Source organism: Mytilus trossulus, chromosome 3 (genome assembly GCF_036588685.1).
Source record: "Mytilus trossulus isolate FHL-02 chromosome 3, PNRI_Mtr1.1.1.hap1, whole genome shotgun sequence".
NCBI classification, from domain to species: Eukaryota; Metazoa; Mollusca; class Bivalvia; order Mytilida; family Mytilidae; genus Mytilus; species Mytilus trossulus.
In genome coordinates, this window is record NC_086375.1 from 5448072 (window position 1) to 5462857 (window position 14786).

Sequence of the window (14786 nt, forward strand, 5' to 3'; positions counted from 1 at the left end):
TTTTTTTAATACCACAGATAGACATTTCTTCTTCTTTCCGGTGTTAACACCATGGCATAAAGGGAAGTGCTCACCGTATAATCTTCATCAATGAGCAAAATATTAGTACATATGCCTCAGAGGGCATTATTTTTGTTATACTTTATGGTGGAAAATTTCTAGAAAGAGACTATATTCATATGATAAGGTAAAGTATATAAAGTTAACAACATCAAAATTCCATTCTGTACGTGTGCATCACTTTGAAACATCAATCCAGAGTATTTCCTTATTTTAGAACCAATTTTTATCCTTGTAATCATATTTAGTCGTGTGTTTTTTTCTTCCGTTCTTTGTTTTCCAAACAACCGTTATGACTGTATTCTTGTAAACAATTGAAGTATGTACAAATGCAAAACAAATACCATTTACAAAATCCGAATGGAAGCGGAATACGGAAGAAAGGTTGGTTTCCATGCCGACGCTTTGAAAAGATTATTTAATTAGATTCTAATTGGAAATTTGATTCACCGTGAATCTTTTACTAATAGAAATTAAACAATATGTATGGACAAAAATCGTATTTCAATCATAAAAAGCTAATGCGATATGAATAGATGTGACGTTAAACACTGAATAACTTTGTTGACAGTGTCTACTTCAATTGCCTTCCCATATCAATCTGTATTCAAAAATAATAAGATCTAAATGATATCGGCTATAAACACTAACTAGTTAATTACAACCGAGCAGTAAACCTTTTAACTACTTTATTGAAATGAGATCAAACACGTAAAACTGGAGATTGATAGGCGGACTACATTGTCGCCAATATGAAGTCAGACCTCGGGAGACAACAAACTAGATATTAGGAGGACGAAGTGCCATGAATTTCAATCAGTTTTGCCCTTATATTACTTATTAATTCTATTCTCCGGAGATCCGCTTATACAAATTGGTAGTCAATTAATTGCATGCAATCCAAATGTCATTTCGAGTATTTATGTAGACAATTTTCCAATTAGCGACTAATTGATTATCAAGTTGATAATTAAAACGATAGAAAAACACTTTAGTTTGGAATACTGTCACAATTCTGACCTTCCGTTTACTGGCTCTCTGGTATTCTAAGGGAATCAATTCTTGCCCCGTATTTTTAACTGCACGCTATACCATGCTTTGTAATCTAAAAACTTCGTTATTTAGCTAAATCAGAGAAATATAACTAAATTAATACGCGATTTATATAACTGAACAGAAGATATATAATTAAATCAAAATGTGATGCGTTTAAGAATTGATTTATATTCTGAACAAACGATTAAAATTTTTAAGGTTCTATAATTCTTTTTGTTGAATAATTCTATTAAGATAATTTTAAAGAACCCATTTGTTAAAAAATGCTGACGGTGCATGTTATAATTTCGATCTTGTGTTTATTTCTTTTCAGCTTTAATGCAACAAATTTAAAATTCACAAGTAAAAATATTGGTGATTGACTTTTACAAAAACGAAGCCCGATTCCTTATAAATATTAATAAAATTACCCCGTCTATAAAAACATGATTTTATTTGTAAGTTGAACTTTGATTGAAGTAACTAGTACAGTTAGCATAAAAAAACATATGAAGATGTGTTATGATTGCTAATGAGACAATTCTACACTAGAAAGCACTGACGTAAAAGGATAACAGCTATATACAAAAAGAAGATGTGGTATGATTGCCAATGAGACAACACTCCACAACAGACCAAAATGACACAGAAACTAGCAACTATAGATCACCGTACGGCCATCAACAATTACCAAAGCCAATACCGCATAGTCAGCTATAAGACGCCCCGAAATGACAATTAAAACAATTCATACGAGAAAACTGAACTAACTAACCTAACTTAAATGCACAAAAAAAGAACGAACAACAAACATATAACACATATACAAACAACTACCACTCAGTTACAGCTTACAACACGACAGGTGCCACATGTGGAGCAGGATCTGCTTATTATACCCTTCCGGAGCACCTGAGATCACCCCTAGTTTTTGGTGGGGTTCGTGTTGTTTATTCTTTAGTTTTCTATGTTGTGTCATGTGTACTAATGTTTGTCTATTTGTCTTTTTCATTTTTAGCCATGGCGTTGTTAGTTTGGTTTAGATTTATGAGTTTGACTGTCCCTTTGATATCTTTCGTACCTCTTTTATAGGTTATCGTATGCGAACTTCCACAATGTGCAAAACCCGTAACGCATAGCAAGCTATAAACGGCACTGGTATGACAAATGTTAATCAATTCAAACGAGAAAATCAATGGCGTTTTGTTCTTCTTCTCTCCTTTAAGAAAAATTCCAAATCAAAGATCTGAGTTCATTTCATTTATTATTTTTCTGTCTTAAGCAGTTTCAACTGCAATACAATCATTGAAAGGTCATAAGCAAATTAAAGAAAAAAAACCCACAAATAATTCAATTATATACGAAATCTACAGTAACTGTTCGCATTGATGAGTCAAGTGCAGAAGAGCATTGACACCGTGTTGAAGGCCGTTCTTCGACCTTAAATGGTTTACAGATTGTGACTTGGATGGAGAGCTGTCTCATTGACACCCATATGTATTGGTATCCCTATAAATGACTAATATAAAAATCTCATATCTATAGTTTAGATATTGCTTAAATTTGTTGACCCAACATAGTTGTTTATCTAAATTCTTTCAAATTAGAATATTTTCCCAACATATCCGCAATGTGAACATATTTATAGGGTAGAAAGAAATGTAAGGCTTTCAGTGCCAGTTTAGGTTAGAGTGACTAACACCTGGGCTAACGGTCATAAAATTTGGAGTACGTTATTCGTTCTCATCTCAGGAATCAACCAATCAAATTCATGGATTTGGCGTTTTGAGTTCAATTACTGAGTAAAATGTAATGACCGACAGGCCAGGTCTTCTCAGCTCGCAAAATGCGATAAAACGAACGAACAGTTCCGTTATGATAACAATAAAGCTTGCAAAAATAGAATTAAGGTTTACAAGTTTAGAATTAGAAACGTCACAAGATAATTGAGCTCTAAAGGAAGAGGAGCTTTTACCATGGTTACAGATCTGATGACTCTGAAAGTAAAACATTTGAAACATCACTAGGGTTTTAGAACTTGTTTATACATGTTTCATACATGTATACATTAGGCTTATTTAAAATTGTACATTACAGTCTTATTTAGGATGTCGGGGTGTACTTATTTTGTCTGTATATCTAAAGCATGTTAAATCGATTTCATTAAAATATGTATATTCAAAATAATTAAAGTTTTATGACTATACTGCAGTACTGACTATAAAACACTAGGTGTACCCATTTTTCAGACTTTTTCGAAAACTCCTCGGTAACCCGCCGGTGGAAAACATATCTCCGTAACTGAAGGGGAATACAAGGTTATCGGTACTGCAAAAACAGGCTATGATGGTTAGGGACATACCTTAAGATTTACATAATCTGTCTTGCAACATGTCACCTATTGGTGTTTTGACTGAAATATCCCCACTAGAGGCGTTCCGAAAGGAATACTGACAACTTCGTTTGCATGGTGTGAAATGCTGGATATTTGATTTCTTAGATGACTATATATATTTTAATAGTCTCGTCAACAATTGATATCTGAATTCAAAATTTAAGTTTAGGACCAGTGGAATATCTAACATGATAACTGCTACATGTAATACTTATTTTTAGCAATATTGATATCTCTATTTAAATGTGCTGAGATAACAGTCGACGGCACGAGCAGGGAATTATACCCAATAATAAAACTGTTCAACAGAAATTTAAAAGATATCTGAATTGATTTGTTAATTTGGAAAAATAAGCGAAAATCCGTTTGACACCTTAGTCCCGTATAAGGATTTTTCTGCTATAAACTCATCTTCACATTAAATAAAATCTTATGGACATGATATTCAACTTATTATTTAGTTTTTTTGAAACGAGTGGTGCTATATATATATATTTTTTAACTATTATCACACACATATTATCCAATAAGATACCTTCGTTACCTCTCTGGATTTATTAGAAACATAAAATTCACATTAGTATAATTAGTTAGTTATATTTTATAGCTAATATGGTCATTACTAAATAGTCTTATTAAAAAATCCTTTGTGTCAGGATAATTACACGATGGATCCATTTATCTAACACTTCTAATCACACATTTATTCATCAAATGTTTAGTCGATACCGTAAAATACTAATAAATAAACCATCGTAAAATATTCAATATCCAAATCCAATCAAAAGAATGCCATCCGAATAAATCGAGCGAAAAGAAAATGAACTTGTCCGATCATACAAAATATAATTACAGTATTTCTATATTAACCATTTTCATAACGCGACTTAAGGTTAGACATAATGATGTAATGAAGCCCGAACAGACTTGTAAATAATGCCGTTGCCGAGTTTTATGTTTTATGACAGTGCTTTGTTTTTAGTGCTTTGTTTACAATTAAAAGATGTTTTAATCTTTTTGTTGGTAAACTCCTGTTTTATGACTGTGCTTTGTTTTTAGTGCTTTGTTTTTTACAATTAAAATATGTTTTAATCTTTTTGTTGGTAAACTCCTCATTTAATGAACTATATTCGTAAGAAAATGTGGTATGATTGCCAATAAGACAATTCTCTATCCAAGACTTGTTTTCGCTCAAATGTCCTACGCTTATTCTTATTTTCGCTCAAATGTCCTAAAATTTAGGCCCTCAAATGTCCTATACTTTGGCGCTCAAACGTCCTTTTTTTTTCGCTCAAATGTCCTGTCAATGCGCTCAAATGTCCATTGCCGAATAATAAGCGCATCGAACTTCACATGGCCTCTTTCCAGAAGACACCGGAAGGTGAAATATGGGCTTAGTTCGACCTAGTCAAGATGTAATGCCCACTGCTCTCATCCGATAGGTAACAGTTCATCTCCAAACGAGATAACACTTTAGATTTTACACCTTGTTTGTTTCCACTAGTTTTTACGTTTCTAAAGACGCTTCAAACTCTAACGACGTTAATTCACTTTCTAGAAGACTAATCGACATATCTTTTCCTTGTGGGTCAGTTTGACCATATAATAAGAGTGTGCCCGAATGAAGAGCGCACAAAGAAAATTAAAAACGTTTTAATAAGTTTCCATAGGTTGCAGAAGAGTTTCGTTGTGTATGTATCGACAAAATCAATTAAATATGAAGCCAGTGTTATTACGATATTTTATGGAAAATTGAAAAAAGTATGCCGAAATAAATAATTAAACAAAAGAAACCGTCTAATAAAAAGTTGCTTGCAAAGTTGAAAGTATCGTTATCTTCTATAATAGCTCCCTAATGCGAAACTATTAAGTAGAGATAAAGCTTGCACCTTTAAATAATTGGAACTTAAAGCATCATGATACGCACCCAACTTGATGTTATTATTTAGTCAAATGATGACCACATTGAATTGATCATTTCTAAAATCCTTTTGATATTAAATTCTGCTGAAACTTTTTGTTTTTAGGTTCTACTGGAGTGATGAAATAGTTGTACTCAATTCGTAAGAGATGTATACTGATTTTACGTTTAACTTATTATTTTGTTTATTTTTTCTCGGTCAGTTATTTCTCGATTTTTCTAAACTTGGCATGGTCACATAGTAATTCCATAATGTTAAATGTACATTTGCATACAATGACGCCTTCATGTTACTAATATTTCGATTAATTTAAAGGGTATATTTTAAAACGCAACGCTTTATTGTTTAAATATTAACACATGCATGTCTACTAACAAGCGAAGTGTTTGTTGGTGCTGATTTATTCATTTGTTTTTCATGCTATGTGTTAGCACAGTAACATACGTATACATTTATGAATTATACTGAGCAAAATGATACAGATTAGAACATCACGGTTATTTTTCAGGCCAATACTTTTTTATTTTTTATAAATTACTATAATCACCCCCAGATTTTGGTAGGGTTCGTGTTGCTTAGTGTTCAATTTTCTCTGTTGTGTTTTGTAAAGTGTGTTTTGTGTTCTTAGGTTCGTCGGTTTGACCGTTTCTATTTAGGCCATGGCGTTGTCATTTTGTTTCGATCTATGAGTTTTAATGTTCTCTGGTATCCTACGCCCCCTTCTATAGTGTTTCACGAACAAAACCGAGAAGGATAGTCAATGATGTCGTATACTCTCATCCCTCTTCTATAGTGTATAACGGACAAACCCGAGAAGGATAGTCAATGATGTCGTATATTCTCGTCCCTCTTCTATAGTGTGTCACGGACAAACCCGAGAAGGATAGTCAATGATGTCGTATATTCTCGTCCCTCTTCTATAGTGTGTCACGGACAAACCCGAGAAGGATAGTCAATGATGTCGTATATTCTCGTCCCTCTTCTATAGTGTGTCACGGACAAACCCGAGAAGGATAGTCAATGATGTCTTATATTCTCGTCCCTCTTCTATAGTGTGTCACGGACAAACCCGAGAAGGATAGTCAATGATGTCGTATACTCTCATCCCTCTTCTATAGTGTGTCACGGACAAACCCGAGAAGGATAGTCAATGATGTCGTATATTCTCGTCCCTCTTCTATAGTGTGTCACGGACAAACCCGAGAAGGATAGTCAATGATGTCGTATACTCTCATCCCTCTTCTATAGTGTGTCACGGACAAACCCGAGAAGGATAGTCAATGATGTCTTATATTCTCGTCCCTCTTCTATAGTGTGTCACGGACAAACCCGAGAAGGATAGTCAATGATGTCGTATACTCTCATCCCTCTTCTATAGTGTGTCACGGACAAACCCGAGAAGGATAGTCAATGATGTCGTATATTCTCGTCCCTCTTCTATAGTGTGTCACGGACAAACCCGAGAAGGATAGTCAATGATGTCGTATATTCTCGTCCCTCTTCTATAGTGTGTCACGGACAAACCCGAGAAGGATAGTCAATGATGTCTTATATTCTCGTCCCTCTTCTATAGTGTGTCACGGACAAACCCGAGAAGGATAGTCAATGATGTCGTATACTCTCATCCCTCTTCTATAGTGTGTCACGGACAAACCCGAGAAGGATAGTCAATGATGTCGTATATTCTCGTCCCTCTTCTATAGTGTGTCACGGACAAACCCGAGAAGGATAGTCAATGATGTCGTATACTCTCATCCCTCTTCTATAGTGTGTCACGGACAAACCCGAGAAGGATAGTCAATGATGTCGTATATTCTCGTCCCTCTTCTATAGTGTATAACGGACAAAACCGAGAAGGATAGTCAATGATGTCGTATATTCTCGTCCCTCTTCTGTAGTGTTTCACGGACAAACCCGAGAAGGATAGTCAATGATGTCGTATACTCTCATCCCTCTTCTATAGTGTGTCACGGACAAACCCGAGAAGGATAGTCAATGATGTCGTATATTCTCGTCCCTCTTCTATAGTGTATAACGGACAAAACCGAGAAGGATAGTCAATGATGTCGTATAGTTTATTTTTATTTCTATGTCTGCGTTCTTTTGCTCGTAAATATAAAATAATGAAATTTACTTTAATCGAATTTGATCATTTAGTTCAAATCGCTATCAGCCTTAGCTTCATCAATAAGCAAAACCCATACAGTATAGTAAGCTACAAACAAAAGGCAATATGACAAAATGGGAAACAAAAACACAAAATGACAAAACAGTAAACGAAGAAAACTATTATCAGAAAAAGCCGGTTTATACCTGACCGTTAAAACGTTCCAGAATTCTAGAGACGCATTCTCATTCTGTTTATATCTAAAAAAAACAACAACGATGTAATAGAAGTACTTAGGTCCCGATATTTAGATTCATTTTTAAAGTATACTCGCTCTTAAATATTCGCATTGAACTGTCCACGACCCGGCACTGAATAGTTGGTGCTAATTTATTCATGATAACAATACTTATAAAGTCAATATATATGCAAACTATTTTACAAAGTTTTTACAAACACGAAAACGAGACGGTTCCAAATATGTGCAGCTGGATAATAAATAGTGTTTTGATATTATTTCTACATTTTAATCCATTTAACACATTAGGATTGACAGAAACGATTGATGAAATAGTGATAGAGTTGTCTGACGGAGATGATACTGGTGCAGTTTCGGAAAGGTTTCATAATTTAGAATTCGTAGATAAAGTAAGCTTCTTTATCATATTACACGAAAAGTCTTTAAGGTATACATATAAAGATAAGGAGAGTGGGTGTTGAAGGTTGCTTTCTCATGATCATATTGACTAGTTTCATATTTTGTCATGTCGTGGTTATACCATCTGCCAAAGTTCAGTAATAAGAGTTCCTTTTCACTAACATCGTTTTTTTTGTGTTCCTATCTATTATCAAATATTCCTCTTTTGGTGTATTCCAATTCTCCTTTTAGTTGTTTCGTAAAAATGAAAAAAAAAACGAAATCCTATTCAATATACCTTATTCGTTATATTTTTACATGCAAGATGCAATTGGTGTTGAATGTTTTTTGTTTTTTTAGAATTAAGAATTGAATAAAGTTCAAAAATATATATTAAGTTCTAGATATTAAGTTTGATTAGGGTGCAATGTTGTATATAAATAAATTCAGCACACAGCAAACAATCGCAGTTTTGCGATAGTGTTGGCATAGAAATAGCACAAAAAAGAAATCATTTTCTATACTCTACATTATTGTTTAGTAAAAAGGAAAACAAAATAATATTCAATATCTCTTAAATTCGTTATCTTTTTACACGCAGGTTGCAATTGGTGTTGATTGTTTTTTTTTGAATTTTAAAAATTAAATAAAATCCAAACTATTTTTCAATTCTAGATATTAAGTTTGACAAGGGCGCAGTGCTATTCAGATCACTGCAAAAATCCCAGTTTTGCGTTCGATGGGCATTAAAATAGAACAAAAATAAAGTTTTTTTTCTTTACTTTAGATTATTGTGTAAATTTGAAGAAAAAAGCCATACTGACAATTTTAATCTTATAAATCGGTCAGAAATAAACCTTAAGTCTTAAGCTTGACAGTTATACTGTAAAAGGAAAGACAACCACAGTTTCTTTGACACCCATCGATATTTTGTAGCTATCAATAGGAGAACGAACATTCTATAAATTTAAACTTAAAGACAATGATGGTGGACACTTACCAAGCACGTCTAGATCTGCTGCTACTACTATCAGAGCTCTTCAAACAGATTCCAGCGTAAGTATATATGTCACTTAAAGGCTAGTGGAATCCTCAATTTGACGATCATTTTACAGAGTTACTGTTCCAATTTGATTGGTTATAATATCATAAAGTTTCTTTAAGGGCAGTTACTACGCAAGTCCAAGGCCTTTTACTCCAGTTTCAGTCCGAATATAATATCATAAAGTTTGAGGGCGGTTATGACATTTAACTTCAGTTTAAATCCACTCTTTCCGACATAAGCTGTAACTATAAATCTATTATTTCAGAACACATGTTTTCTCTCTCAAACGATATAAGCACACTTCACAGTATGGATAAGGACTTGTTTCACAGCTGTAAATGTTGTTTACATTAATAAACTTTTCGAGAGAAAATAAGAAGGTGAAGAATAACTCAAAACTAATAACGAATAAATTTCCTGATATAAAGGACATATATTAAGTAAATACTCTACATAACATTTTGTAGATTGGATATGTCGGTCCTCAAATCAGACGTCATTTCTACAAGAAGACTTTAGACGAGGGATGGGAGAAGCAGTGGCACTTGGTAATATATTACTAAGTTTAACTAAATATTTTCATTTTTATACATTTCTGATGTAAAATTCAAATTAAGTTTAACTGTTTATTGTTTTAAGAAGTTTAAGACAAATAAATAATTATTTTAGCTTTAACTTTTTATTTTTACGGACCACAATTCATTTTAATGTCGTTACTCAAAAATTGCAAAACAATTTTGTGACGGCATATATAATCTGAATACCAACAAACGAAAGAAATTTAAACTTCATTTCAAAGTAAAAAATAAACCATTATAACTGTCTGATATTAATATAAAGGAATATATTGATTGTTGTAGAATGGACAAATATATCCATCAATGAACGTTCACAAGGCATGGGAAGCGGGTTATACCGGGAACGACGTAGTAATAGCAATAGTGGACGATGGAATACAAACAAATCACCCAGATTTAAGAAATAACGTGGTATTTATTAACCATATTACTGTAGTACCTTACTGGATAGAAATTAATATGTACATATTGATTAGATGGCATAGCAACATTATATGAATATGAATAAAACAACAAGTCGATAAGACGAGGAGCACAGTTGGTTACCATGGGAATGTCACGAGATGGTTTGTTGACAAATTTTGATCAGTGGACGAATTTAATACGTTTTTACTTACGTTATTTTTATCAGCCTGATGTTAGATTAATCTTCTTGTGAAGGGAACATAGCTCAATATTATCATACAAGCTTTATGTATATATATAGTTAATTAAGATCCATGTTAAATAATTATATTCTTCACTTTTTGGGTCTTTTTGAAACTGTTGATAGTGACGTATTTAGACCCTCTGTCAAGAAATTTGTTACATGCAAATGAATAAAAAAATGCTGTTCTTATCCAACGCAATCATAGGTTTGAACGGTGTTTTCAATTTAGACTTTCAGATCTTTTTTGCTATAGTTTTAATCTTACATTATAAAGAAATAACTATTAGTATTAACAGACCACTCAATTCATATAATATTTTTTTCATATTTCAATTATTAGGCTTGAGTTGCAGTTTTATTGAAACGTTTTACACTTAACACAGCAAAAATAATCAAAATACTTCCTTTCTTGTAGGATACAGTAAATGACTATGACTATATTTCCTCTGATTCAAATCCTTTTCCTACATTCTCTTCCGACAGGTAACTAATTGAGATCCTTAACTATAGCAGTCAGCTGAAAGGCTATTTATATTTTATAATCTGGAATCAAAATCATGTTCTTTGTTGTATTATTCTGTATATATGACATAACAAGTTATTTATTGAAATCACATAAAAGGTTAACGAAAAAAACAAGGGGTAATCCGAAAACATAGGTCGACGAAAAGTTCGCACCATTACAAAAGCTACAATATACTACGAACACATACTGTGAAAGTACTTTTATTCGTGGGGTACCAATTTTCGTGGATTTCGTGGATGACTTTATCCACGAATTTAAGTGTCCAACGAAATAAAACAACCATTGTCCATTTAATCAAGACATGGAAAGATCCATTATTTGTTTTTGTTACTGTTTTTTAGGTGACATGTGTATGGCATAATTAACACCTTTGATAGTCTTTAATCTGTTGATCACTTTATCATTGGTTAATTAGTGTTATCATTACGATTTACACAGGTCAATGTTTACATTTCAATTTCCTAAATCCAGACTATTTGTAACCTTTGTTTCTTAAGGGCTTTAATTTTTCAATTGTTTTTTTTAGAAAACTAAAATCCACGAATTTAAAAACCCACGAACATGTGAATATTGCTCAAACCACGAAAATTGATACCCACGAATTAAAGTACTTTCACAGTAGGTCGACGAAAAGTTCGCACCATTACAAAAGCAACAATAAACTACGAAAACATAGGTCGACGAAAAGTTCGCACCATTACAAAAGCAACAATAAACTACGAAAACATAGGTCGACGAAAAGTTCGCACCATTACAAAAGCAACAATAAACTACGAAAACATAGACAGAGGTCTTAACAAGATTACAACTAAACAAAAGTTGAAAAAGTCATATATTAACCCAATCAAGACCGGGAATAACCGCAGGTGTTCTGTTAGGGTACAACAGGGATACAACAATGTCATCAGTTACAAATAATGTTTGTATTAGGGTATAAACAAAAAGTAAAAATGAAGAAGATTTGACATAATAACCTTACACGTGTTACGTCAAATGATAATTAAAAGTTAAAACCCTGTATTCTAAAACATGTATTGTTTTTCAGCCATGGTACACAAATTGCAGGTTTGATCGCTGCTGAGAGAGACAATGGAGTATGTGTGGTAGGCGTGGCATATAATGCATCATTGGTTGGTACGTATCCATGTATGTAGGCGTGTTGGTATTTATACTATAGTTTTAAGTTGGCATGATATATGACGAATCATTGATTGGTAATGTTTGGTGAATGAAGGCGTGGTGTATAATGCATCATTGGTTAGTACTTATCCATGTATGTAGGCGTGGCATTTAATGAATCATTGGTTGGTATTTATACTATAGTTATAAGTTGGCATGATATATGACGAATCATTTAAGGAATAACAGTACTGTAGTTGAAGAGTTGCCACCGTCAATTGTAGATTTGACGGTCGCAAATGCAGTTTTACTGGCGACGCGTAGCGGAGACAGTAAAACGGAGATTTGAGACCGTCAAATCAAAATTGACGGTGGCAACTCTTCAACTACAGTACTGTTATTCCGATTCTAATGCATTACAAAAATAAAAATTACGATTAAACTTGAACAAATGTCTAAATTTGTCAAATAAAAAAAATTCCGCGAAACTTCATGAATGATTTTGGCACAAAGACGTCATGGCTAAACGTGACGTCGTACAATGAAAACTCACAAACCGGAGGTTATTACGTGGTTATTACGTTTTCTGTACGCTTCAAATTCGGATAACAGTACATTAAAGTGGCAATTCGAGGTAGGTGTTGTTTTATTTTCGAGTATATAGTAGTAATCGAACATTTGTTGATTCTTTAATTCAAAATGGCGAGTCCCTCCTTAGTTACGCCTGGTCAACTATGGATTTGACGGCAACTTTTAGCCAATGAAAAAAATTGTTACATTCAAATTGCATTACAATGATTGGTAATGTTTGGTGAATGAAGGCGTGGTGGGTAATGCATCATTGGTCGATAAGTTTGTATGTATGCAATTATGGCATATAATGCATCCTTGATACGTGTAGGTATGGCGTATACACCATTTCTTTTTGTTAATTTATACATCAATATTGCAAAATATGCCACACTTACGGACATTTATAATAACATATGTTGCAACATGTTAGAAGCATATAATTATACATTAAAACTTAATATTAGCGAATGAATATTCAATATTGCAAAATAGACCATGCCTTCATAAATCAATAATTCTAATGCAACTTCACTTTGTAACGTTCATTTTGATTTGATAACGTCACACATTTTCAGGGCACCAATTCACAATTGATGCTTTGAAAATATACGCGCAAGTGCAGGCGGCGTTTGACAAATTTTAAATGTTTAATTTGAGTGAGGCAGTAAACTTAATCTGCTATCATCAATTCAATAATTGATGCCGTCGAAGCTCAACATACAATACAATTATTTCCTAATTACAAATACTGATTTAAGACAACAAACCATGCACACATTTGAACAACATAAGCTTACAGGCCAACACACGGTCTTCAACAATAGAAACATAGTTTATTAGTGCAGTATAGTCCAGTCAAATTAAGATTTAACCTCAAAATAATTGCTACAGAAAATGGTATAGTTCTAATCTATAGCATTATGCCCTTTATATTCACAGAAAAAAGTCCCATAAAATCTAACTTGAGGAAAACTCAAAAATCAGTATTTTTGATTTCCTATGGAAATTAACATTGAAAGGGGAGATAACTCTTGCAAAAATTAGTATTTTTTGTGTAAGTTATTGGTTGTTTTTCTTGATATTTATGTAAAATATGATACTTTAATGGGATTTAAATTTGTATTTGACTAAATTATATAACCTTCTGCTTATGGAATGTACAAAACCGAAGTCTTCTGGGTAGTTTTATTTTTTTCGTGCATTTTTCATTACGGAAATTGCAAATTTGAAGCTTTGTAACCATTTTGAAAAAAATAATGTGAAAATTTGGTATTGTTTATATCTGTATATTATATATTTTCAGCAACTTACTTATCTTAAGAAACTTTAAACCACAAAAAGAAGAATACATGCTTAATTATTTTTCATTAAAAAGTAAAATCACAAAAATACTGAACTCAGAGGAAAATCAATTTGGAAAGTCCATAATCACATGGCAAAATCAAAAAACAAAACGCATCAAAAACGAATGGACAAGAACTGTCATATTCCTGACTTGGTACAGGCATTTTCAAATGTAGAAAATGGTGGATTAAACCTGTTCTATAGCGCTAACCCTCTCACTTTAATAACAGTCTCATCAAATTCCGTTACATTTACATGATGCGTTAAATAAACAGTCACAATCAATAAAATAGTCAAAATATGGGAACATCAGTCATCATCGTATAACAATTTAACAGGACACAACACCATCTACTATCTACGAACACATGGATTGATTTGAGTGTCTGACGTCAGAAAAATTATATACGTCACATAAATTTGTCGTTCAATGTGCATACAATAGTTATCAAAAGTACCTGGATTATAAACAATTTTAAATTTTACATAGGCAATGAGCGCAGACAGGGTTAAAAAATCAAAAGTATGTAAGAATAAATTACAGAAATAGTTATTGTAAATACGACATTAAAATAAAACAACGCATCAAATGATGTTAATGTAATCGAATCCTTCGAAAATGAGAAAAAAGAAACTTAGCCTGTGTATAAGATACCAATAAAACTCTTTAACAGACAAACATATGTATGTTTATCTTTTCCTTTTATCTGTATACACTGTCAGGTGTCCGGCTGATTGGAGATTTTGCTGTCACAGATTTCGAGCAGGCACAGGCACTCTCACATTATAAAAGTGA

General features: G+C 32.9%; 1 protein-coding gene across 1 annotated transcript; it reads left to right on the forward strand.

Annotated features, from left to right (window-relative positions):
• Positions 1-7999: 7999 nt before the first annotated feature.
• LOC134709904 (furin-like) lies at positions 8000-12108 on the forward strand. The gene is made up of 6 exons (XM_063570030.1): positions 8000-8167; positions 9093-9212; positions 9669-9749; positions 10062-10190; positions 10844-10911; positions 12000-12108. The coding sequence occupies exons 1-6, from the start codon at positions 8000-8002 to the stop codon at positions 12106-12108; spliced, it is 675 nt and encodes a 224-aa protein (XP_063426100.1).
• Positions 12109-14786: the final 2678 nt, after the last annotated feature.